The sequence below is a fragment of the Lygodium microphyllum genome, chromosome 3 (genome assembly GCF_053477565.2).
Source record: "Lygodium microphyllum isolate KBCC chromosome 3, Lygodium_microphyllum_v1.1.10, whole genome shotgun sequence".
In the NCBI taxonomy this organism is placed as follows: domain Eukaryota; kingdom Viridiplantae; phylum Streptophyta; class Polypodiopsida; order Schizaeales; family Lygodiaceae; genus Lygodium; species Lygodium microphyllum.
The window spans coordinates 105,835,734-105,863,133 of NC_141137.1; the positions used below are offsets into that span (position 1 = coordinate 105,835,734).

The 27,400-nt window shown below is 42.0% G+C and overlaps 1 protein-coding gene across 2 annotated transcripts in view; it reads right to left on the bottom strand.

Moving 5' to 3' along the window:
• TAF7 (TBP-associated factor 7) overlaps window positions 1-27,400 on the bottom strand; it is a 35,969-nt gene that overhangs the window by 7,426 nt on the left and 1,143 nt on the right. For both annotated transcript variants that reach the window (XR_015690248.1, XM_087674476.1), the window contains exons 2-3: window positions 1,570-1,703; window positions 1,374-1,493 (exon numbers count right to left, since the gene is read on the bottom strand). Coding sequence is in view for 1 of the 2 variants with exons in the window: in XM_087674476.1 (XP_087530602.1) it covers window positions 1,374-1,493; window positions 1,570-1,703 (254 nt within the window). In the remaining variant the exon portion in view is untranslated. The remainder of the gene's footprint in view (window positions 1-1,373; window positions 1,494-1,569; window positions 1,704-27,400) is intronic.

Here is a 27,400-nt window from a genome sequence, read left to right on the forward strand (position 1 = left end):
CCCTCTCACAATCATCCCTCTCTAGCCTAGGGACACATGAGAAGCATCACTCCACCACTATAGGACAAGGAGACCCCCACTCCATGCCAAGTCATTCACCGAAGGAGAATATGTCAAAAGATGACGTACCAATGAGACAGTAGGATTTGAGGGAGGAACACGAAGTGAACTCGGAAAACATGGAGAAGAGAAGAGAAGAGAGAAGAAACTTTGATGAATGGAATGATGAAGTTCTGAATCATGGAGTGAATGTGATACAAGGGAACAAGGGTGCCGTAGCACAAGGAAGATGATGAAGACAACCACGAACCATGAACCACAATGTCCTCCTGAAGGGGTGTGAGGGTAGTGGAGAGGCTGGAGAGAAGAGGTGATGGACTGAATGAATCAGCTGTAAAGAATGAGTGAGAGAGTGGCCTATAAATAGGCACAATCAGTCTAGGATGGTGCCCCTTTTTGGGGCTACAACCCTGAATGCAAACCCTAAATGCAAAACACAAAAATGCAAAAACGCAAATTGCGGTGAAGGTTTCTCAACAGGTGTTATGGTAGAGAAGATCAGGGACTGCCATACCCCACAGAGGCAAACCCACCAGGCGCTAGTCTTGCACAACCATGCCATAGGAGTAGTCAGCTTCCCCCTAACAGAAAACCACCATCCCAGTCCATCTGAGGAGTCAAGTGTCCATGGAGCAGCCATTTGTCCAATAGTAGCTGAACAGAACCAGCCATGGCACCAAAGTAGCTCCATGGACACTTGACTCCATCCAAGGAGTCGAGTGTCCATGGAGCAGCCATTCGTCCAATAGTAGCTGAACAGAAACGGCCATGGCACCAAAGAACATAATGACCCTCTCTAGATTGGTGACCACCATCAATCTGTCAAGTCTTTTGTATTGTCCTCAGCCCATGACAAGACATTCTATGGATACATATTTTTCCCCATCTGGTCTCAGAGGACATCAGCAACCTTTGGGCATGCCTTGTACTCTCCCTGCAGAGTTCTTGGATGCATCATTGGGGTCTTTGTGATCACCAATTAGACTCGTATCTTGTATAAGGGAGTGAACAAGGGCAGCAAGAGCCAAAAAGTCAACCAATATAGTGAATGTAGAATCATAAACTTCAGTTCAATGAAAAAGAGAGTTAGACATGAAACAAAAAGACCCTGATCACAATTTCCAAGAAAGAGTGGGATACATTCGCTGTCTCCCACAAAATGACTAATCATAATTACATTGGGACACCTAAGAATTGTGTTAACTCCGGCTGCAATAAGAAGCCAAAAAAATGTATCAACACATCTAGAAGGTCAACATGTGTTAACATGCATGGTGCATCAACTTGTGTGTGCATGTACAAGAAAGTCATACATTTAAGTCTGGCTCTCTCCGAAATCGTCGCCTCCGAGCATCTCGCATTGGAGGGGTTATCCCATGTCTAAATTCAAAGCTTTCAGGAGGAGCATCTTTCTCCTCTCTCACCATGATGATCTGCAGAGAGATTAAAGAAATGAGTAAAAGAAATAACTCTAGCCTGAGGAAACATTCCAAAATTGAATACTCATACCTGACCAATATCAGCTGCTTTGATCAGCACATTATCATCATAGGTCTTGTATGATTCTAGAACACAAGGCATGTCCAACAAGGATGCTGGAAACACGTCATTTCCAATCTTAAAGTTGCCAGTCCTCCCATCCTCTGCAATCCATTAACTTATGTCAGTAGATATCCTGTAAAATAGTAAGCTCCAGTGACATTGACTGTCAATCAGTAAATATCAATAAAAGAGGATGTACCAACAATGTAATAAACTAAAGGTTCAAAAACCAAGTAAAAAGGCACACGCCCTGAAGTAAAATTCTATTATAAGTCGTGGCATAGTAGCTGATTCAGAATGCCTTTTCTGGTTTTGGTTCATGAAACCTGAAGAGACTTCTTGCTTTAACATCTAAATAGCTGGCTAGTAGTTAAAAGGCAGGAGCTGACATTGACAAAATGAGACATCAGAATCATCCCCTTGCATGTTCTACCATAGGTTTCTTACAAACATCATGCTCAATCTGGCCTAATTCAGAGTCTCTTGTAGTGACAATCTGAGTACTGTTCTGAGGAAAATGAACTTGTCAACCTGCAGACTGTAAAGCCATGATTTCAGGCTGCCCCAGTGATCATGCTGTCAAAATCTGATTCATCTCAACGAGACAGACCAGCTTCTAATTGTGCATCTTGACCTAAGATGCAAAATCTTCCAAATTGGAGCTCTTAGAAATCAACTGGCCAGCACATTCCAATTTTGAGGGTATAAACTGATGAGTATAGTGCTAGGCACAAATAAGGTAATGGACTGCTAAAACCACTGTTCTAGAACACTTTACAGAGTAAGCCATCAGGCTGAGAGAAGTCTGCTGTACATGAAAAGTGTATTCTGTAAATCGTAGTAATCAAACTGTCCTTCCCCAATCTGGTCAAATGTCATCTGACAATCTGAATAAAGTTCTGAAAAAATCAGTTGGTCAACCAGCAGAGTGGGGAAGACCCTCCTCTCAGGCCGTCCCAAATCCAGTCCATCAAAATAAAATACACTAGCCTCTAAATGTCAAGAATCTCTACCTAGCATGCAAATCTCCCAAGTAACACATGGTTTGTTTCTTTCGCTATCAATAACATTACTTGACTAAGTTTGAGAACAATAATTTGAAACAACTGCTAGAAGAATTTCAAGCATCCTCACTTCCTAATGGATTACCTCCAAAGCAGGCAGCATTAGATCATTGCATGTACTTAATCTCAAGTGCTCAAGTATTCTTTCTTGTAGGATGATCAAGCCAAAGAGGATAAACTGTCTAAGCAGCCCGATGGGTAAGTTAACTATAGCCAAGTAAATCTCTACAAAGGGCTCTTGTATTGTTTAGAGAAAATGAAAGAAAATACTTTGGAGAATGTGCATTGATTACAAAAGACTCACTAAGGTAATAATTAAGGTCTTTATCCTCCTCCTAGATTTGATGATTTGATTAAATGGTTTGTTAGAGCAGCTTTTGCTAAAATTGATTTGCATTCTAGATACCACCAAATCTGCATTCATGAAAAGCACATTTATGTGTATGCTTTTTGTATTAGGTATGGCTCTTACAAGTTTCCGTTTTAGCTTTAGATCTTACAAATGTACTTGCTACTTTTTAGCAAATGCTGAATGATTTGTTCCATTCCATCTAGGAAATCTATCCTTGTATACCTCAATGATGTATTGGTTATCATAGAACACTATGAAATCATCTAATGCATCTTAGAAATTTTAAAAAGAATAGATTGCATGCCAATTTTAGTAAATAGGATCTATTTGAAGTAAGTCATTTACCAACCAATAGATCGAGAATGATTATGATTGCATTAGTGAGGCTATGCAATGACTAATAACTCAAAGTGAGTGCATTAGCCATGCATACATATGAGAGAGGAGAGCAAGAAAGTGGAAGGAAGAGAGGTTTCATACAAAAGTGTTGAAACACTAGATTTATCTGCCGAATTGTGAAACTAAAGACCGAAGATAGCCAACTTACCAAGTGTGGCTTTAACTGTGAGTGTGTGCAACGGAAGTGAAACACAAGCATAGAGAGAAACACACACACACATACACAAGGCAGAAGATGAAGGAAGAATACTGCACTAACGAAAGAAGAATGTTGATACAAAGGGGATGGACTGATCAGTCCTTGCACACAGCCCACAGCGTCAATGAGGGCACCAAATCTAGCTAATGGGGATGGCAGCACCAAGCACAGATTGTCGGAGTGTGCACCTGCATATGACAGAATGAAAATTGGAGAGAGTGTGTGTCTGCCAAGTGGGGATGCATTCTATAAATAGCCAACAAAGCCAAGAACTAGCCAACTTGCACCTATAGGAGCAGTAAATGCTGGCCGACCAGCATTCAATGCTGGTTGCACTTGAAAAATGCCAAAAAAATACCATGAGGCCACAGAAAAATTCTTGATGGCAAGGACAATGTCCAACAAGTAGAGACTGATTGGGAAAAGCAGAAATCGACCTAGGAATGCACACAAGAAGCCGACAACTAAAGGAAATGCACCTAAAACTGTCAAAGCTCCTATGTCTCCATCAAACTCTGACAAGAGCTCACAACCAGGAGATGACAGACTGACATGACTAACATAGGCAAGCTAACACGCCCCCTTAGATCCTAGGAGTGTCTCAAGACCCAACCACCTCATGTGATGAAGCAAAGAAGCTTGGGGTAAAGGCTTCGTGAAGAGATCCACTGCATTGTCTGTCGTGGGACAATAGGCCACTACTAACTCTAAATCCACAATCCACTCTTGAACATATTGATACTAAACCTCAATGTGCTTCGTGCAAGCATGAAACACAAGGTTCTTCACCAAAGCTAGAGCACTCTGGTTGTCCACACGCAACTCTGTAGGTCTAGGCTAGGGAAAGCCAATCTCCACCAACATGTGGCGAAGCCAAACTACCTCCATAGGGGTAAAATATAATGCACAATACTTTGCCTATGTAGAAGAAAGGGCCACAATAGGCTGCTTCTTACTACTTCACGAGATAGCTCCCGATCAAAGGGAGAAGGCATAACCTATAGAGGACTGTCTCGAATCCACATCACCTACCCAGTCGAAGTCACTCCAACCAGAGAGAGGAACCCCCTCTCCATACATGATCCCATAGGATCGAGTCCCCTATAAATAATGAAGAGTGCACAAGACCACTCTCCAATGCTCCTGAGTGGGAGTCTTCATGAAAGAAGACAACAAAGCCATGACAAAAGAAATATCCGGCGGAGTGTGAATAAGCCAAATGAGAGAGCCAACAAGACATATGTAACAGGTGTCATCTATAAGGGGATCTTTAGCTGCCAAAAGCTTGGACTTTGGGTCCATGGGGCATGAAATAGGTTGAGACTCCACCATACCAAACTCTAAGAGTAACTCAAAGTTGTATCTATGCTGGGAAACAAAAATGCCCTGTGCCATCTGATAGATCTCCAATCCAAGGAAGAAGTGCAGGATCCCAAGATCTGTCATGTCAAACTCCTGTCTCAAAATCTCCAGAGTTCAATCAATCTCCTAAGCATAGCTCTTGTAATGATAAGATCATCCACATACAATATGATCAAGACACACGTCACCCTCAACCTCGTAGTATAGGTTGGGGTCATTTGGTACAGTATGATCAAGACACACATGCCACTCTGTAGAAAGAATCGATCAATCCTTTGGTACCAAGCTCTAGGAGCCTACTTCAGGCCATAGAGGGCCTTTGGCAATTTGTAGACATGGTCCTCCTTCCCCTACACAAGAAAACCTAGAGGCTGTGAGATATAAATCTCCTCCTCACGAACGGCATTCAAGAAGATAGACTTAACGTAGTCAAGCATTTTTGCAAAAACTCTATCTATCTCAAATAAGTTGGAGACTACATCTAGATGAAGTGGAGCAAGCACAAACTAGCATGCAAGTTGGACATAAAGAGTTCAATTCTTCAAAGATTTAGCAAGTTGAGTTCTGACAGGTTGCATTTGCATGACTCGAAATCTTTAGCGGCCACCAGATTGATTCCATATTGCAGATGACTCTAGTTGGACAACATGAGAACTTGACCTTCATGTAGATTTTATAGGTGCTTCAGATTAAGACATGTTTGGATATTTCATAAAATGTTGGGCATGTGAACGTGTCCAAGAAGAAGATGTGATGATATCCATTAGAAATACATATTGAGAAGCGTGTAGGAAAAGCAAAGAACTAAAACTAACTTAGCTTTAGAAAAAGCTTTGGAAAAACGCAAAGCAGGCCATTATATATGCATGGTGGCAGTATGATATGAGGAGGGGTGGAGATAGATAGCCGAGACGATAAGGGGCTTCTCAACGTATTGAAGGTGAGGGGACTCAGCGTGACGATGGCCATGAGGAAGAACCACACATGCAAGGGGACTAGGAGCTTATGCTACGTGTTTGAAGGCAGCAACTCACATAGTAAAGCATGGACAAGGTCATGTTGTTCCGGAGCTAGAGGGCAATGACAATTGATAGGGCCAGATTGGTGGAATTTACAACCAATATGACAGCATGTTTTGAGATCCCTCTCATCATTGTGAGCAAGGTTTCGAGCTGGTGATGATACTGCAGTTGATGTTACACAGCAAACCGCATGTTATACTGGGGCTGCTTGATGTGCTGAAGTGGAGAATTAAGGCAGTGCTGATTTACGAGGGCAGGTCGACAAGTTGAAAGTTTTCTGTATTGTAGAGAGGATTGTTGTCTTGTCATTCAGGGCTCCAGAATAATGTGCAATAGAGAACACAAAGGATAGTATTTTCAGCAACTACATCCAAGCTTCAAAGTGTGAGAATTGTAGTAGCAAAAGTTCATGATCAAGGCCTGCATATCAGTGTTGTGGCAGCCTTTGACAGAAAAGAGGCCGATGACTAGTGATAATTGTGAAGAGGAATATAAGGCTTTTGAGAGGAAAACTTTCATATAGAAAACAGCACTATTGAGTTGGTAGTACTCAAGAACTGCTCAATCAGATGCAGTAAAGAAGATGATATTGATTATGTGAAGTGTAAGGTGACTGATATTTTGATTTGAAGATCTGGCCAGCAACAAGAGTTTAACAGGTTTGAAGACTGGAGAAGTAGATAAATATACGACCTACATCCTAAAGGTATTGTGATATATAGAATGCATCACAGTGGATGAGATTTATGGTGATTCGATTTACTCGCTTTAGTGAATGTAAAGTGAAAAAGATGGTGCTCTTCTTGTGTTTACCATCTATATGTATCAAATCTTATTTTGGATAAAGCAATGAATTCATGACACGTTGTGGATAAGGTCTAGGTGGAGCTTCTATGGTCAAGAATTAAGTTGGTTGCTTGGGTGCCTATGTGGTGGCATTGGGATAGTGCAAATCAATTACTCTTTTTTTTGCAACATAGAGGCAATTACTCAAAGTGTTTCGACCAATTTTCAGGCTATTAGAGGCTAGAACTAAGCCACGAACATCTACTGGTGCTCCTTTTCTCTTGTGTCTTCAGGTTGTGATAGAGGTTTATCCTTGATCACCACTCGTGTGACATCTTTATTAAAAGAGAGGAGGGTCACACACAAATTAAAGTCGGAGACGAGGCGTAAGACCTGTTGTGAAGTGGAGATTTTGCCAAAAGATGAATCCATCAATTGCAAATATTTGTTCTTATTGAAGAGGTAGGAGATATTTTTTATTAAAATCTTTGTGCAGAATTTTTTTTATATTGAACTCAAGTCCTTCGAATTTGTTTTATGAAAAGGCATGTTTTATATATTGTGTGTTCTATGGCTACAAGAGGCATGATTATTTTGTTCATATGTGGCCTTGTACTCATGGTTTTCTCAAGTTGAGTTCTTCAATTGGACAAAGTCGTTCGTCTTCTTGGCACTCCTTTTCTCTCATGTCTTGGGGTTGGGAGAGAGGATTATCCTCGATCACTACTTGTGTGAATGTCTATCTAGTAAACACACCAGCAGTGGTGGGCTGCAAGAGCCAAGATAGCACAAATAGTAGACATCTGAGCTGTAGATGCAAAAGCCTCAAAATAGTCCAGACCTGCCCTCTAAGCAAAACCCTTGGTAACAAGCCTAGCTTTGTGCTTGTCCAAGGAACCATCTATAAGGTACTTGGTCTTATAGACCCACTTCACACCTGTCACCTTTTGCTTCCATGGATGCAGAACCAACTCCCAAGTCCAATTGCACTCAATAGAATCAAGCTCCTCCTGCATAGCCTGATGCCAAATATCCTGTGTAAGAGCCTCCTCAATTGTAGTGGACTCTCTGTCATGGAGAATCTTTGACATAAAACCATAGTTCACACATAGTGAACTATCCCGCTCAGCTTATAAGCAAGCTAAGCTACGTGGCCCTATGAAAGAAGCAAGAAAGTGAGAAACACCTGAATCTTGTATGACTTGCCTATACCAAAGAGGAATCTAGATAGGCTCATGGAGGGAGACTGAGTAGCCTCTGGTACTTGCAATGCACCTATTTGTGTAAGAGACTCCCCCTCACTAAGGGAAGGTAAATTCTCTTGATTTGAAGCAGGGTTCTTCTCTAATTGCTGAGCATCCCTGGAAGACTCCGGAGGGGAGGCTAAAGGGATGGAAGTACTCGGCCATGAAGTAGTCGCATCTGTCAAAGGCGGTAGGAAAGCCAGTGTAGAAAGTGGGAAAGGGGGAGAGGGAGGAGCCAAAGACGAAGAACAGTTGCTCAGAGGTAACCAGGAAGGGAGGAGAGGAACCGAGGAAAGAGGAGGGTCGGTCGATGACAAAGATACACCTACAATAGAACCATTAATAGGATCCTCGGAGGCTATAGCATCATCAAAGATCACATCCCTGCTCACTTCAATCTGCCATGTTGTCGGGTCATGGAGCCAATAGCCCTTTGTGGTAGTGCTCTAGCCCACAAGATGAGCGCCCAAGACTTCGAGTCAAGCTTCATCTTCCTTTTCTTCTTGTCCACACGGACAAATGTATCACACCCAAAGATGCGAAAGTGAGACACAAACGGCTTCCTGCCAAAGACAGCCTCGTATGGAGTCATGTCTTGTAATGCAAGAGTTGGGGAGCCATTGTGGATGTGAACCACGATAGCCACCACCTCACCCTAAAGGCAATGAGGAACCCCAACGCTCCAACATCGATTGGGCCATCTCTAGCATGGTCTAATTCGCACGCTCCACCACACCATTCTCTGATGGTGTCTTTGGATGGGAATACTCCACCCGAATACCGTGATCCTGGCAAAACTAAGAACAGAGGTTAGAAGTAAACTCTTCACCATGATCTGCTCATACGCCGTAGACTTGGGAAATAGTTTGCTTCTCCACAAACACCTGCCACTCGCAAAATCAGAAGTATGCCTCGCTCTTGAACCCCTGAAAATAAGGCCACACACAACAACTAAAGTCATCGACAATCAATATCAAATACTTGGCCTTCCTAAGAGGGAGGCCATGCCCATAGATCCACAAAGGTCGGTAAGTATCAACTCAAGCCGGATAGAAGTCCTCCTAGTGGCAACCTATAGATGTGGCTACCTATGTTGCCTGCCCCTCAAACTGCTAGGGCATAAAGTGTGAATGGGAGGGAAACCTATAAGTTCCTCCATGATCTTTCAAGAAGCCCTTCGAATAGCATCAATGTTCAAATGACCATAACAAGCATGCCAAAGCAGCCCAAACTCATGAGAAGACCTGGAGGCTAAGGCTATTAGAGTATAAAGCCCACCCTCTTGGGAACCAGTTTAAAGAATAGAACCTATAGAAGCATCCTCCACGGTCACTGCATCCTATATAAAGACAATGCAAGTACCTAGCTATATAAGACTATTAATAGACAATAGATTAAAACCCAAATCCGGTACATAGAGGACTTTGGCTAAAGAAGACTACCTATCTAACAATAAAGGAACAATAGAGTTGTCAGCAATGGTGATTATGGCCCCTTTGGCACTCATGTCCTAAAGCCAATCCTGTCTATAGGTCATGTGAGAAGAGACCCCACTGTCCATGAGCCAAGGCTTATCCTATGTGAAAGAAGCAAGAGTTGTATCCTCCTCAACAAAGACATGCACAAAGACGGACTCTTAGTAGCTGGGGTGGCCTTTGAATCCTTCGAATCCTTCTCCTTTGGCTTCAAATGGGGATACTTCTGCCAACAGTTCTCCTCCAAATGAGTGCCCTTTCCATAGTGTGGACACTTCGGCTTCTTCTTCTTCTTCTCATCCTTCTTGTCCTCTTGCTTTTGTTCCTTGGCCTTCTCTTTCTTCTTCTTCCCTCCACTTGTACCTACAATAAATGCCTTGGTGGAGCCAAAACCACTAGCCCCACCTTCTCTAAGTCACTCATCATGCTCCAAGACAAGCAATGAAAGCGTCTCCTATAAGAGTGTCTCACGAGCCCTTGATGTGATAAGGCTGGTGTAGAAAACATTAAACCGAGAAGATGGCAGCTAAGTCAAAAGGATCATAGCCATATCTTCAGAGGATATCATTCGACCAAGAGAGGCAAGCTCACCCCTCGTCCTCCATCTTAGTGATGTGCTCCTTCATGGAGAAGGAGCTATTAATACTAAGCATCCACAACTCCTTCTCAAGAGAAATCTTGTGGGCAAACATCTTGTGTTGATACAAAGACACAAGCTTCTTCTATACTTCCGCCATGGGCTTCAACCAGGTAGAGCATCATCAACATGGGTACAATTCAAGCAAATGTTTGCATCAAATTGGTTGACAAGTTCCTTTGAGGTGGACATCATGATAGTTTGGAATAAGCTAGATGCTAAGGAATTTAAGAATTTGGAGCAATATAATAAGAAGCTTTGGGATGCATTGCTGCCTATTACTTCTTATTGCCCCACACCCCTTCATGAGCAAGTGGAAAAATATGTTTGTGGGCTGCCTAAGGGAATCAAGGATTTTTGCATTAAATCCACTATGTCTAGCATGTCTCAGCTCATAGAGACTACTACTACAGCCAATGCTTTGCTGCGTGGGAAGGATTCAGGCTTCCTAGAGAGTGGGAAGAAGCCAAATAAAAAGTTGTTTAAGGCTGAGAAAAGAGGCAGATCTGAAAAACAGCCTGAAAAGTGGCCAAAACACTAAAGAAAGGGCTCGAAAACATTAACACAACGTAAGGAATTAATGGCTGCAAATAAATGTTTTATTTGTGAATAGGAGGGTCACATTGTAAGAGACTGTCCCAATAGGCAGCAAGTTGAAAAATCAGAAAATCAAGGAGATTCTAAAGGAAAGAAGCCCAAAACATCAGTGGGATTGGTACCTGATGTTGTTAATGATCAGCCCAATGATGATATACTGAGTTCTGCAGAGCATGGGGAAAATTAGGGATCAACATGCATTGATTTTCTTTGATAATGGTGCATGAGCCAACTTTATCTCTGTTGACATAGCCACCCATCTAGGCATCAAAGAGGATGAGATGGAACCCATGGGGGAAGTTGAAATGGCATGTAAAGGCTATGCAGAGCCCATCACACTGCTCATTGGAAAGCTTCAATTGCATATACAAGGATATGTGGACAGCGAAGAGTTCTCCATTGCTCCACTTGAGGGTCGTGATGTATTGCTTGGTATGCCATGGTATCACTGTATGCATGCAGTGATTGATTCTCGTGCAAAAAAGATCACTATTCAGCATAAGAGAAAGGTACTCACACTTGATGTAAAGTTGAAAGGTGAATCTGTCCCTATTGTATCTACAACTGCCATTTCTAAAGTAATGAAAAATCATCTTTCAACATACTTGGTTTTTACTAAGGATAAAGATGATAGTGAGAATGTTGGGAACATGTCTAAGTTAGAGAAGGATCGCTTGTCATTTCTGAAAATGTATGCTGATTGCTTCTCTCAGTCACTTCCAGGGCAGCTACCACCTGAAAGGCTACGAGATCATGGCATAGATCTTATCCCTCAAAGTAGCCCACCTAATCAGCCACCCTACAAAGTCAATGCAGCCCAACATTACGAGTCAAGTAAATGAGCTGTTAGAAAAATGGTTGATTCCGCCCAGCTCGTCTCCTTTTTGTTCTCCAGTGCTTTTGGTGCAAAAAAAAGGATGGTTCATGGCGTATGTGTATTGATTATCATGCTCTAAACAAGATCATAATAAAGAATCGCTTTTCGACTCCTCGGATCGATGATGTTATGGACAGATTGCAAAGGGCAACCATATTTAGATGTATAGATTTGAAAAGTCGGTATCATTAGATATGCATTAGACCAGAAGATATGCCTAAGACATCTTTTAGGACATCTTTTGAATTGTATAAGTTTCTTGTTATGCCTTTTGGGCTTACGAATGCTCTTGCCACTTTGAAATCTTCAGGCCACATAGAGGATTTGTGGGCACTTTCTTTGATGACATGATGGTCTATTCAAAGAGCAAGGTAGAGCATAGAAAACACTTGGACATTGTGTTCAATGAGCTGTGTGAGCATAGACTGGTTATCAATGACAAGAAAAGTGAATTCTTCTTGCATGAAATCCACTTTTGGGATATATTGTATTGGCTGATGGTATTCGCATGGACCCTGCAAAGATTGAGGCAATACGATCATGGCCACCTTTGACGAATGTGCATGAGATCCGCAGCTTCTTGGGTTTATGTTCTTACTACAGGAAGTATGTACACAGGTTTGCTGAAATTGCATCTCTATTGCATGCCTTGAAAAAAAAAGATGTGCCATTTAGATGGACAGCAATGGAAATTTCACCATTTGAAAAATTGAAGGAAAATATGACTTTAGATCTTGTGCTTGTATTGCCCGATCTAAGGAAGTCATTCACAGTTCAATGTGATGCATGTAGTAATAGCATTGGAGCTATTCTTATACAGAACGGCTGAGTTGTGGCTTATGAGATCCGAATTCTCCACAATGCAGAAAAGAATTTGCAGGTCTATGAGAAAGAGCTCTTGGCTGTAATTCATGCACTGTCTCACAGATAAAGTTGTCAAAGAAACATATAAGATGGGCAAATTTTCTCTCTATGTTTCATTTTCAGATTATACATATTGATGGTAAAAAGAATGTTGTGACTGATGCACTGTCACATAAGCCACAAATTTCAACCACCAGCATGGTTTATCATACTAAGTTGGATGCCATGAAAGAGCAATATGTTGCTGATTCGGACTTTGCTAATGTTTATGATCAGCTTTGCAATGGCCAAAGGCATGAACACTTTGCGCTAAGAGATGGATTTATGATGATGCATAGACGACTGTGTGTCACAAAGCAGTTAAGGCCTAGAGTTATCACTAAAAGTCATGCTCCTCCATATGCACAATACACGAGTATTGATGCAAGGCAATGGAGCATTTTTTTTATTGGCCAGTTTTGAGGCGTGATGTAGAACAATTTACTAAGACATGCACCGTATGCCAAAAGGTAAAGCATGATAGGCAAAAGATATCGGGTTTGTTGTAGCCCTTGCCTATTCCAAATAGGCATTGACAAAGCATTGCAATTGACTTTATTTTTTAGCTTGCTAAAATACCTACACGGAATGATGGGGTATGGACTATCATTTGCAGGTTTAGCAAACAAGCCCATTTAGTTCCGGTGAGGAAGAAAATAAAGGTTGATCATATGGCACGATTGTTTTTGCAACACATCTTTAAGTATCATGGTATGCCAAAGTCGATCATTAGTGATTGAGACCCCCGGATAACCAATTTATTTTGGAAGGGGTTGTTTGAGAATATGGGTACCACATTGAAATTCTCATCATCCTTCCATCCGCAAACAGATGGTCAATCTGAGAAAGCAAATTCCACGATGTTAGATCTTTTGAGATGCTATGTTTCAGAATACAAGACTCAGTGGGAGCAGTATTGCCCTTGGTTGAATATGCTTACAACACCACAGTGCATAGTTCTATGGGCAAAGCTCCATTTGAGGTGATTGAGGGTGGCAATAAGATACCACCTATTCTACAAACTAAGGATAAGATCTTTGAGGCTGATCGTTATGTGGAATTGGATATAGCCTATGCAAAGATAAAATATGCACTTCAAAGATCACAAGAAAAGTAAAAGAGAACAGTTGATCGCCACAAACGTACTTTGCAGTTTGCAGAGGGTGATTATGTATTGCTACAGTTTGAAAAGACAAGGCTGAAAAAGATGAAAGGAAGAGAAAGATTGTATCTTAAGTTGAGTATGAGATACTATGGGCCCTTCCAAGTGTTTGAGAAGATCAACGATCTGGCATATCGACAGAAATTACCTCCACATTGGTGGATGCACAATGCCTTTCATGTCAGTTTGCTAAGGCCCTTTCATGGTGATGTGTCAAAGGATATATTTGCTGAAATTCAGCTTGAGGTTGAGGAGTTGGATTAGATTTTGATACCTGAGCAGATTTTGGCACATAAGGAAAGAAAGGTCAAAGGTAAAGTTTCCACGAGATACTTAGTGAAATTTTAGAATTATTCACCAACGGATGCCAAATGGATGAAAGAGGATGACTTGGCAGACCATCCTCAATTGTTGCAGCTTTACCTCAGGCTCCGTCAAGTTTAACAAAGCAAGGGTCCAGAGTATTGCCTGATGCTCAAGGGGAAGGTGGCACTTCCACTTCTCTAGTTATGGACAACTCTCGTATGTAGTGGATCTCGGATGTATTCAACATGCATCCAAGGTACTGCGCTGACAATATGTTTGCCATGAGGTCACTACTTTGTTTACTTGTCACTGTGAGATGTATACAAATGAGTATGAGTTTCACCTGGGCACTGGAACTATACTTTTGCGTCAACTTATGATCAATTTGGCATGAATTTTGCCTCAATTTTGAGACAAAAATTCTAATCAGTTTTAGCTCAGTTTTTTATCAGCTTGAGAACCGTTTATTCTAATCAGTTTTAACTCTGTTTTTTATCAGCTTGAGAACCGTTTATGGTCACTTTTGGGATCAATTTTGCATCAGTTTTTCCATTGATTGCTGATCAGTTTTTTGCAATGAGTTTATGATCAATTTGGAGTCACATTTGCAACAGTTTGTAATCAATTCTCAAATCAACAAGTGATCAGTTTATGATTCAGATTATGCTCAGTTTTCAATGGTTTACATTTGGTTCCATGGACAACAGCATATGTTATGATGCGATTGATGTTTTAGCCATCGTTTATGCTTGGTTATGGTATGCTATGGTTTGGTTTTGCCAGATGAGATGAGCTCATGAGAAATAGACATGTCACATGATAATCTGGCAATGTTTTTAAGATTCTTTGTGAGTCTTATGTTATGTTATGATTGGCTGGTAATTTTCAGCATGTGTTGGGCATATGGGATGATTGAGCAACAATGCACAATGTTGTGTTAATTATGATGCCTTGTGAAAATTCCAATCCTCTATTTTACTTTTGATGCATTTGGCAATGCAATCGATGACAATTGCAAGGATTTTAAGGGGGAGGGTTGTTGAGAAACACTTCACCCTTCACCCGTAGTTTGCGTTTTTTGCGTTCCTGCGTTTTGCATTCAAGGTTTGTGCTTAGGGTTTGCAGCCCCAAAAAGGGGCACCATCCTAGATTGATTATGCCTATTTATAGGGCACTCTCGTTCATTCGTCACAGTTGATTCATTCAATCGTCACCTCTTCTCTCCAGCCTCTCCACTGCCCTCACACCCCTTCAGGAGGACATTGTGGTTCATGGTCCATGGTTGTCTTCATCATCTTCCTTGTGCTATGACACCCTTGTTCCCTTGTATCGCATTCACTCCATGATTCAAATCTTCATCATTTCATTCATTAGAGTTTCTTCTCTCTTCTCTTCTCTTCTCCATGTTTGTCGAGTTCACTCCGTGTTCCTCCCCGCAAACCCTACTGTCTCGCTGGTACGTCATCTTTTGACATGGTATCAGAGCTGGATCTACTCAAACAGCGGCAAAGATCCTCCACTCCAGTAAAGGCAAAGACCGGTGGCAGGTTCAGCATTCACTTCTCTTCTTCTTCTGCTGCATCAAAATCTCGTTTTTGCAAGTTTCAAGTGTTTTTTGTTTACTGCCCACACCCCTTTCGCCGAGGACATCGTAGTCTTAGCTGTCCCTTGCTGTCATCTACAATCTGGCACCTGTTTCTAGCCTTCCACCCGTAGTTTGCAGTTGTTTACAACAAAGCGATTGTTGCTGATCACTCTCCATTCAGAAAACAATCTCGTTTTTGTAGATTTCATGTATTTCAACTTGCTGCCCACACCCCAGACGCAAAGGACATCGCAGTCTAAGCTGGCCATTGCTGTCTACAACAATGTGGCGCCTATTTCCATTCTATCATATACTATTTGGAGCTAATTTTAGCATGCTGACAGCTATTGCTGGTTTTTCCTATGTTTTTAGTCTTTCTCTCTCCTGGTCTAAGCTGGCCATTGCTGTCTACAACAATGTGGCGCCTATTTCCATTCTATCACACACTATTTGAAGCTAATTTTACCATGCTGACTGCTACTACTGGTTTTTCCTGTGTTTTTAGTCTTTCTCTCTCCTCACCTACGCTTTTCTACTGGTTGCAATCTCTTACTACTAGTCACATCCTCCTCCCACTGACAACTCACTTCCAACCCTTCCACTGTCCTCCCACCCCTTGCGGCGGACATTGTGGTTTGTGCTTCACACTGCCCTCACACCCTTGAGGCAGACATTGCGGTTCGTGGTTCGTGGGTGACTTCTTCCTTCTTCGACAAGGCACACTCATACCCATGGCTTCTTTACCAACAGATGACCAGATTACTAGGTGCTTCTACTATGATATCATCGGACATACCACCGATGCATACCGACTTCAACCTTTGCTCCCCACCCCCCCAGAGTATATGCGTCTTTCACTAGGCACTTCTTGTGCCACCTCTCCTTTCTGGGCCAAAAAGATCATTTTGCATCGGCTATCAAAGTACTATGCTCAAGGCAATAAGAGGCATCCGATATGCACTATGTCCTTTCAAGCACATGGAGGATCGATTGGCGCTACAATCTCTTAGAGATCGTCGCAATGCCAATGGCAGTCTTCTCCCACCTATTTTCGGGTACAGTGGCTACCACGGCCTGCAGTTTTGCAATCCGCTCCATCGAGAGACAGTGATTGTTTGATACCGTTTCCTCGCTACCGTTTCCTCATCAGTCCGATATTGGCTGCTCGACTCCTTCCTCTTCTTCGGCTTTCCGGTTCACTCCATTGAGAAGCAATGACTGTTGCCCACTCATTGCTCAATCTGAGCCCCACCCTTCACCCTCACCTACTCAGGTTCAAGAGGCTACCTGTGAGAATTCTTCACCACCCCAGACGCCTTCTTCGGCACGACTGGCAACACTTCCTTCATCCTCAAACATTTCGAAGTCCGTGATCCATGAGTTTTTGGATTCCCTATCTACCTCAAAGAGAGATTCAAAGGGGGATGAACTTTCTTTGCCTTCTCAGGGGGGCATCTACATCTACTACGACTTCAGAGAGGGCTCCTATTCCTCCAATTTCAAAGGGGATCCCCACCCACCGTTAAATCCTTCGCACACCCTGGCAGAGGCTGTTTACCTTCTTATTCTACACTTAAATGGGATGGCTTCCTTCCAACGGTCATCTCACCTATTGCTACCCAGGATCTCAAGGATCTACCTAGATCGGGCCATTGGAGGTTCAACCGCGACTTGGTGACGAGGCCTTCGTATTCCTTCTTGCATGGATACACGAAGCTAGGGGCTTCTCTCCCAAGGTTGAGTTTCGGGTTCTCCAGTTCACTCTATCTATTGTTTTTTATTGCATGTTACCTTGCAGGTGGAAATCTTGAATCTTAGGGATCCTCTACATCTTCTTCCTCCTCTTTTCTTCTTGCTTTAGTCACATGGTCAGCATGGAGCCAACTCTCAAGCTCAAGTACAGGCATATCCTTATGGTTCTTGGCACCACACAAAGTCCGACATTACTCCTATGCATTGTATGTTTTCATCATCTTTGTACTAGGGCGCTTGGGCAAGTGAACAATTTTTCCACGAGAGACATTGTCCAAGTGGTACCTGCTGCATAAGCATTCTTCTGCATGTAGCATTGCATCTCCACCTCACTCCTCTTGTTCCCCTTCTTGGGCCTGAGAGGGGGTATTGAGAAACACTTCACTCTTCACCCGCAATTTGCATTTTTGCGTTTCTATTTTTTGCGTTTAGGGTTTGCAGCCCCAAAAAGGGGCACCATCCTAGACTGATTGTGCCTATTTATAGGCCACTCTCTCATTCATTCCTCACGGCTAATTCATTCAGTTCGTCACCTCTTCTCTCTAGCCTCTCCACTTCCCTCACACCCCTTCAGGAGAACATTGTGGTTCGTGGTCCGCGGCTGTCTTCATCATCTTCCTTGTGCTACGGCACTCTTGTTCCCTTGTATCACATTCACTCCATGATTCAGAACTTCATCATTCCATTCATCAAAGTTTCTTCTCTCTTCTCTTCTCTTCTCCATGTTTACCAAGTTCACTCCGTGTTTCTCCCTGCAAACCCTACTGTCTCGCTGGTACGTCATCTGGGTAGGTATGAGGAAAGGGAGTGTGAGGCTTGGGCAACCCATGTCTCCCCAACTCCTCCATGTAGACCATGCCTCATGGAGCAACCATCGTTTTTGCCTCCCGGCATGCAGGGTTCTCATTCTGAGCGAGGTAGCCGAGTCCCCCTACTCCGAGTTCAAGTCGCCACGGCTTTGTATAAGGAGAGGTGGGTTATGAATTGTGTCACCCCCGTGGCGCCGTGTTCCAAGATAGTTGATTGTGGATCCTTGTGAGCCCAACACTCTTCCGTGGCACGATCCGGCGACTCCAAGCACCATGTTACCCCTGTGGGAGTTAGACAAACGCATTACGCATGCTGTGAGCGAGCCGCAACGTGGAAGGGACATCAAGGGCGTAACGGCCCGTGATGCGACGCGACGCGACGAGATCATGCTATGACGTGACGGTGTGTCACCTTGACATGTCTTGCGAGTTAGTTTCTACTATGTTCAGGATGCGACATAGTGCTGCATACCCACTGACCATGTTGCTTGTGCAAGTTTAGCGCACAGACCCGTGGGACCAAATATGCACCGTCACACTCTTTTGATGTACCAATGAGACAGTAGGGTTTGCGGGGAGGAACACGGAGTGAACTCGGAAAACATGGAGAAGAGAAGAGAAGAGAGAAGAAACTCTGATGAATGGAATGATGAAGATATGAATCATGGAGTGAATGTGATACAAGGGAACAAGGGTGCGGTAGTGCAAGGAAGATGATGAAGATAGCCACGGACGACGAACCACAATGTCCTCCTAAAGGGGTGTGAGGGCCATGGAGAGGCTGAAGAGAAGAGGCGACGGACTGAATGAATCAGTCGTGAGGAATGAATGAGAGAGTGGCCTATAAATAGACACAGTCATGTCAGAAGTTGTGCAGCAATGGAAGCGTAAAGAATATGCTGAAATAAATGCCGAAACACAAGAGAGAAGAAAGAATGAATGAATGAACACAGTAGACAGATGAGAACTCAGATGTATGCTCGGGAAATGGAATCCATATCGAACACGAGACAGCAGCATACAACGGTGAGTCACTGGCTGCGTGGGCTCCTCGGCACCGGCTCCTCTCTCCCAGAAGGATCTCCACTGATGGCTGAAGCACAACAGACTGTGGAGGAGCCCTATAAATAGCCACAAAAGTGGGGAGCATAAAATGCAGGTCGGCCAGCATTTAATGCTGGTCGGCCAGCAATAAATGCTAAAAGTACATCATAAATGGCCACAAAAATCCGCCATAAAATACTGCATAAAATGCTACATAAAATGCCCAGCCTCTGCACACAGACTCACACCATGAGCTGACTAATATCTGCTAACAAGTCAGTCTAGAATGGCGCCCCTTTTTGGGGCTGCAAATCCTAAACGCAAACTCTAAACGCAAAACACAGAAACGCAAAAACGCAAATTGCGGGTAAAGGGTAAAGTGTTTCTCAACAAGGGTTGTCGTGAGGACATGTATTTTTGAAACCTCACTTAACATGTGGATTAATTTTTAACCACATGGTTAAGTAAATGTTGCACGTGTGAGGTGTAACTGGGATTAAAGTAAATTTATGAGCCCGGGACGCGAGGAAATCACGGGATGTCAAAGGCAAAAGTTGCTACAAGTTATGCCACATACGTACTTAGTGGTATCTGGTGCTAGTTGTTGATCTAGGTCATTCATTTGACCATAAGTATTAGTTAATGACACTAGAAGCGGTGTTTAATGGTACCTAACGCAAATCTGATAGTCAAAATGGTATAAAGACACTCAAGAATGGAAGTTGCATAGCCAATTTAATTACTAGCCAGTCAGATTATTTTTCAGGGCACCGAAATAATTATTAGATTAATTTTTAGTATTTATACAGTGAAAATTAATATTTAATTATGAATAATGTTGGAAAAACCATTGGGAAAGGCTATCACTTGTCAAAGATGCCCATCCAAGTCTGAAAAACGTCTTTAGAGACTCGAGGGAGGCATTTTAGTATATTTAGCCTGCAAGAGAAAGGGAGGGCATGCTGCTGGTCTGCTTTGCACCCATTGGAGAACCTTTTGAGGCAGCCAAGGGCAAGAGAAGACCAATCAACAATAGGTGACAGCATCTACAGGCTGTTGAGACAGGGCAATAGCAGTAAATGACTGATTTTCTTCAATTCTTTGCATCTATAAGCTATTGAGACAGTGCAACGGCAGTAAATGATCAATTTTCTTTAAATCTTCGCGAAAAAAGTCTGAATTTTCTCGCTCCTCAATATTCTCTCTCATCTCCCAGCCTTGCTCCGAAGATTACAACATTGAGATTACCAAAGGCTGAGAAATTTCTGATTTCTCTGTTGTAAACCCTAATTTGCAGCAAAAATTAGGATTTAGCAGCAACCTCGAGAAGTGTGCTAGAAATTGGAAGCTCCAAGACTTGGATTCAATATGGCTGAAGCTATTTTTAGTCAAATTCAAGTGAAGGGACCAGCAAATCAATGAATTTGGGGCATTTTCCATCTCCATCAACTCGCGTGAAGGCCAATTGACTAACCGAATCAAGGGGCAAATCGGATTGAAGACTTGCTGATCATTTTGGACAGCAAGGGGAGTTGGAATACTGGAAGGGATAGGGAGAATCCCATTGTACATCAACTTCTTCAATTAAGTTAAATAAATACCGAAAGGGGCGCCACTTTTGGGACCAACAAGGTGTCGATTATCCAAGATTGTAAGTTAATTTGCATTTCTCGGTTTTGTAATAAATGCTACTACTGTAACGAAGTTGTAATTAGGGAATTACCACCCATCCATGAAAGGAAGGCTAGTTTCAAAGAATGTTGATACAAAGGGGATGGACTAATCAGTTCCTACACGCAGTCCACAGTGTCAGTGAGGGCACCAAGTTAGGCTAATGACGATGGCAGCACCAAGCACAGAGTGTCAAAATGTGGGCTTGCATATGATAGAATGAAGACTAGAGAGAGTGTCTACCAAGTGGAGAGACATACTATAAGTAGCCAACAAAGCCAAAAACTGGCCGACCTGCACCTCTAGGTGCAATAAATGTTGGTCGCACGGGAAAAATGCCAAAAATTTACCAAGAGGCCACAGAAAAATCTCCAATGGCAAGGACAATGACCACCAAGTAGAGGTAGATTGGAAAAAGCTGAAAATGGCCTAGGAATGCACACATGAAGCAGACAACTAAAGGAAATGCACCTAAAACTGCCAGAGCTCCTATATCTCAATTAGACTCTAACAGGAGCTCACAACCAAGAGATGACAGACTGACACGATTAACATAGACAGGCTAACATTAACTAGCCAAAAACTCTTGAATAAGTTGTAATGTATGCCAAATCTTTAAGAAACAAATACAAAATCAACCATAACAATCATTTCCAATTTTGAAGATTCAAATGATTGTGGCAAGCTATGTTTAATATCCAAAACTTTGGGCAATGCTATACAATAACCTAGGAAACTTTCTATTGAGGTTCTAGCTCACTTTATTGCACCTAAAATTGCTTAATCTATAGGGAAAATTACTACCATATCACAAGTTCACTACAATTTCACCCATCAGAATAATGATGATTTTAACATAAAAATTTGCATCCCCTAAGCTACCTTCATCCCCAAAAGCATGAGAGTAAAAACTTCAATACCACAACAACACATAAAACTAAAAGGAAAACATTTGGATAGTAGAAAGATAGAAACGAGACACTAAGGTGGCAAGGACAAGACATAACTACTTTCCCATTATTATCATGGTGGGCCACAATCTGCTGAAATTCTTAGCTATGAAAACATAGAAACCCGTAAATTTGATGAAGGTGATCCTCCCCTCACGAACTTTTTTTCAACATCCGCCTCAAAAGACAGCTCAAGTCCTAGATCCTTGTGTAAATTAGGTGCAAACAGTCCCAAATGGCTGAATGTAGAATTCAGCCACCAAATAGCTTTATGAGAACTTTTGTAGTGACAAATTGCAATTGAGCATCCCAAAGGTCATGGCTTGTCAATTAACACTTCAGCTCATCTCATGAGGTTGTGTGTTCAAGTCTTGCTACATGCATTACTTGGTTGGACACCATGTTCATATGGGGCATTCGTGGAAGTCTAGGCTCTTGCCCACTCAAATACTAGGTTGGTCCTCTTCCTTGATGGTGTTGCCGAGGAGAAGGAGGGTCCCAATGCGATCAAACTCTATTGTTTTATTCAATTTGCAAGCCATCCTATTTGTACATAAGAAAAATGCCAATGTGGCTTTTACCTACTCTCAACTTATGTTTGTGAGGGGAGGCATCTACCCTTGTAGGCATTTTGAGCATGCGTGCTTTGTCTTTGCTCCCAGCTGGGAAAAAAAAGCCAATCCCCCAACAAAAAAAAAGTAGGTGGGTGGGGGACAAGGGGGATTGCAACTAAATAGTCTCATTGCAATAAACAAAGTTGGGACAACCTCACCTAACAAAAACAATGGTAGGACAAGCTTCTCTACTAAAAACAATAGGATAGACACCTCGAGCGATGAAACGAAGCTGTTAAAGGAGTTTTGATGATGAAGAACAATGCAAGAATTTTCTCATGTTGGCAATGGTTGAAACTAGACTTCCTTCTTGGATAGGGTGGTGATAACCTGATTTAAGAGTTAATTACAGCAATAAATAAATGCACATAAAATGAAATACACACTTTACCATAACATTCTTGGACAGTACACACCCTGTTGGCCCCGAAATTGGCGCCCCTTGCGGTATTTCTTTAGCTTTCATTCAATTGGAAGGAGTACAACTCAAGATTCTTCAATCTCCTCCTACTAACCAATTGCTCTTACTATCATAAATGACCAGCAAGCCTTTTGGGTCATTTGCCCCTTGATTCACCTAGGACTTCTTCTCCAATTTGACCCTTGGCTGGCCAAATGCTGCCCCAAATCAATTTGGGATGGGCTGGCTCTTGAAATCCCTTGATAAACTTCAATTATCAGCTGCTGATTTCAGTCCCTTGAGCCTTCAATCTCTGGCACGGATCCCAAGGTGCCTGCTAAACCCTAATTTCTACTATAAATTAGGGTTTACTGCAGAAATTATAGATCAACCCACCAAAAATGGCTGAGATCTCCTCCGAATGGCTAAGAATTGTTGAGAATGGCTGAGCATAGGCTGAAGGAGATGAGAGAATGTTATAGAGAGAGAAAATTCTGAGATTTGTCGCAAAGAGCTGATCAAAATCAGCTGCTGCCCTACTGTACCAATCCCAAACAGATGCACCAACAACAATAGAAGCATCAAAGACTGTGATCTTCAGGAGAAAGTGCATCAACAGCAATTGCCAGCTTCCCAAGGTCAAGAATATGCAATCTCCATCACCAAAATGGTCTCCAATGGTTGGGAAATGGCCCCAAAAGCTGGCAACAACAGTCCAACACCTCTTCCCAACAGCTCCAAAATGAAAAAACAAGGATTTCCCTCTCCCTTCAGCCCTATTTAACCTTTCCCCCACTTGTATGGGAAAGTTTTGCCAAGTGGTAGCTTTCTTAATCCATTTTCAGCAATTTTCAGTCATTTAATTAATTTTCAGAATTAATTAATTCTAAAAATTAATTCAGCCCTTAATCCATGCCCAGAAAATTGACCTTGCCCATCCAAAAATTAATTGGCTAGGCCATTTGCAACCCAAAGTGGTCCCATGCATTAATTGACCCTTGGACAAGCATTAATTCATTAATTAATGCCTAGTCCCTAGTGTCACCACTGACACTTAATGGCCAATTAATGGTCCTAGGGAGAAACTGACACCAAAATTCACCTAGAATCTAACGAGTGTAACTTGTTACAACTTTTGCCTTTGACACCCATCTTTTTCACAGGGTCCTTCGGCCTTCAACTGTGAAAAAGTAGCTTGCACCTCACATGTGCAACACATGTGCATCTTTTAATTGCACATTTGATTAATTCTTTAATCGAATGTCAATTAAACATAAGCAAAGCATCAAATTTTCACGTCCTCATGACAATGGCAACAAAAAGAATCAGTCTTAGTGAGTAGATCCTTGAACAATATCGTTTCTTTGTTCTACGAAGTTTGAGCAAGTGTTTTTCAACAAACACCATGAAGGCTCAACAGTAGTTGCCTCTCTTTGCCTAGGACTTTTAGAGTGTTGTGTTTTTTCCTTTTAGCTTTGGTTTTTCAGTGTTTTTGCTCTTTCTAGCATTTTTTATCTTTTCATGAAAGTTAGATTTGGAAAAAGAAATTACATTGATATATTTTTCACAAAAGTCGGACCCTTCTTGGAAAAGTCACCATGGATTAGAAATCCTAGGGCTGAAAATCTGCTTTACAAATATAACCTCTTATATTTGGAAATGATCACAAATGAGCTTTTTGAATTTTGTGAAAAATCAAGAGTAATTTTAAGGGCAAGTACTCAGCAACCACAGTATCCAAACAAATCACATTAGTCACAAATCAAAGCATATGCATCTTTCATCATTAGCTTTTGACCTACTAATCACCACAAACCCTAATCCCTCACAAACAAAAGTATCAAGCATTTGCCCCCCTCCTCCTTCTTCTGGTCCTTCCCCATCTTCTTAGAGGATTAACCTGTCAACGCCTCTAATTTGGAAGCATAAAGTCCTGTCAATTGCTCCTCTTGGTCCAAAACCATGGGAACCAACTCTTCCCAACGAAGAGTCTTTGTATGCCTCGAAGCAATCAAAGTGGAATTAAATGCATTGAATCAAGGCAATAACTGAGAAAGAAGAGTTATCACCATATCCTCCAAGGTAATCGCCTTCCCCACATTCTAGACCTGCATTTGCAATTGCCAAAGCTTATTGACATGCTTCCACATTGAAGAAGACTTGTTAGAACTCAAAGTCCTCATTTGAACCTCTAAAGATACCCGATTCATCACAATCATCCAATTGTACATTTGATCAAGCTCCAACCATATCTCGCAAGCTATGGTTACATGCTCGATGTAAGCAATGATAGCTAGAGTGCAAGAGAAAAAGAGGAAAGAACAGATGCAGCATTCAATTTGTCACAATGTGTTTGTACCTTCATGAACTCGGCTTTCTCACCTAAAGAAAGCTTAGATGCATCACAAGCAGTAGGACTGTCTTTAACCTTAGTCACAAGCTCCGCCAAGTCATAAGACTCCAAGATGGCAAGCATCGTTACGTGCCATATGCAGTAAGTCTTCCCATCAAGCTTTTGATCTACAAGAAGATCAGGCAACATAGGGACCTTATGATCCATAATAGCCTAAAACTCCATGTCAATTTCAGTCTACATTGTAAATGGAATGACGTACACAAAAAACAAAGGCAAACCCCCTCTGACTCCATGCATGGTGCCAGTGCCCACTAAGCCTTCCTCCACTCATCCTCAAAGAGTTTCACCCGCCGAGAACAACAAAGACTCAAAATCTCCAACAAAGCTACAAAAGACTAAAAACACAACCTTTCCTCCTTCAGGAATAGCAAGGACTTGCAAAAAACAGCAACTACACTCCTTCTCTGTGCATAACCTATTCATTGCAGTCTCCAAAAGTTGAAAACTCAAACTTTTGTCACAAAGAATCCTCCCGATCCCATCTACCCACAATCAATCAATCCTTCTATGCTACTCTAATACCCCCCCCTCCCCCGAAGGAAATGTACTTCTGCTCAGCCCAAGTCCCTTAGGGAAGAGCTCAGTTACAATCAACCTGAGAGTGAGGAGAAGTAATTCTCGCTCTCACAAGATCATGCAAAGATGTACAAACACACATGCATTATCTATTATGCAATGATAAGAACTGATTTCTTTACAGTATGAGAGAAGAAAGAGGGGAAATCAGCCTTTCTCCATCGTTGATCAGCAGTACATGGATAGGGCTTGCTTCTTGTTGCTAAAATGGAAGAAAGAGCTCGAGAAGGAGGTGCTGTAATGAATTTACAGGCTTGCTGTCCTGTAAAACAGTAGTGATAGAAGAGAGAATATGGAGAAATTTGATAATGGAGAAGTGGGGGATGATGATGGGGATGGATGGGGCCAGTTTCTAGCTATCTGTAAGTGTTGTACATGAGTTTACAGCAAAGAAAAATGATGTTGAATGAAGAAAAACGAGCTCTTATTTATAGGAGGGGGGAGAGCTAGTACAAAAGGGAAAAGTGGAGTAGCACAAGACAAGTGTCCAGCCACATGCCATGAGATGTGACAAGTGGTCGGACACTTGGAAACTTGTGTAACAAGTGTCTTGACACTTGTCTCTTCTCTATGGCCTTCCTTTTTGGGCTGAATACTGTCAAAAATAGAAACAATCAAATTTAGTAAGCACAGTCAGAGTACAGAATTTCTACTTTTAGAATAACATCCCTATTTTTAAGGACTAGCATTTTTAAGCTAATTCGAGGCTCCTAAAATTTAGGGACCTCCTAAAATTTGGGGATCTCCTAAAATTTAGGGACCCCCCCCAATATAGGTGTCATATGAAAGCTTTTTCCATGTACATCGCAAAAACGGTATCAAAATCTTCATGTGACTTTCCTATGCAAAGAAATGTGCATTTCAAGCTTTCAGCCCACACATGCACATTGTACAAGCATTTCATGATCATGCCATCTTGTTGATTGTAACTGTCTGTTTTGGCGGATCTAGCCCACACTTCAAGGCATCAATCCTTTCTGTGTGCGAGTCTAACCCTGATATGCATGAGTTCTGGTCACAGGCGCCCAATCGGGCCATATAAATGGAAGTGTGAACTATCTTTTCTCTAACCCACCGCGTGGGTCCACCATAACCTGTGACCACTCATCAGTGGCCAGCTACAATGCACTTTTCTTTATATCTAATTAGTGCAAAAGAAATAATTTTTTAATAAATCATTATATAGACAAATTAGTAAAAAAGGATACAAATTCTGTTTCTATAGAGTTGTGACAAATATGTACTGCTAATTTCGGCCAACCTGCCAAATCTGGCCAAATGCTGCTTTACTAGCCTGTGTGCATTGCACTGTCCTGCCCACAAAACATGCCCAAATATTAACGATTGCTAGAAAGTATGCCCAAACTGACAAGAAACATGCCAAGAGTATCTCCAAGAAAATTGACTGCATCAATAGTAGCCTAAGAAATGCTAGTCCAAGGGATGACTAATCTCTAACATATCAAGCATGTCCCGTATGAATGTGTATGAATGAGTGCACAACTAAGATGCTATCAAAAAATGTTGCCAAGCTGATTTTCAATTGTCTTAACTTGTCTGAGAGATCATTAGGAGATCAGCAGCCTAGGTGAAAAT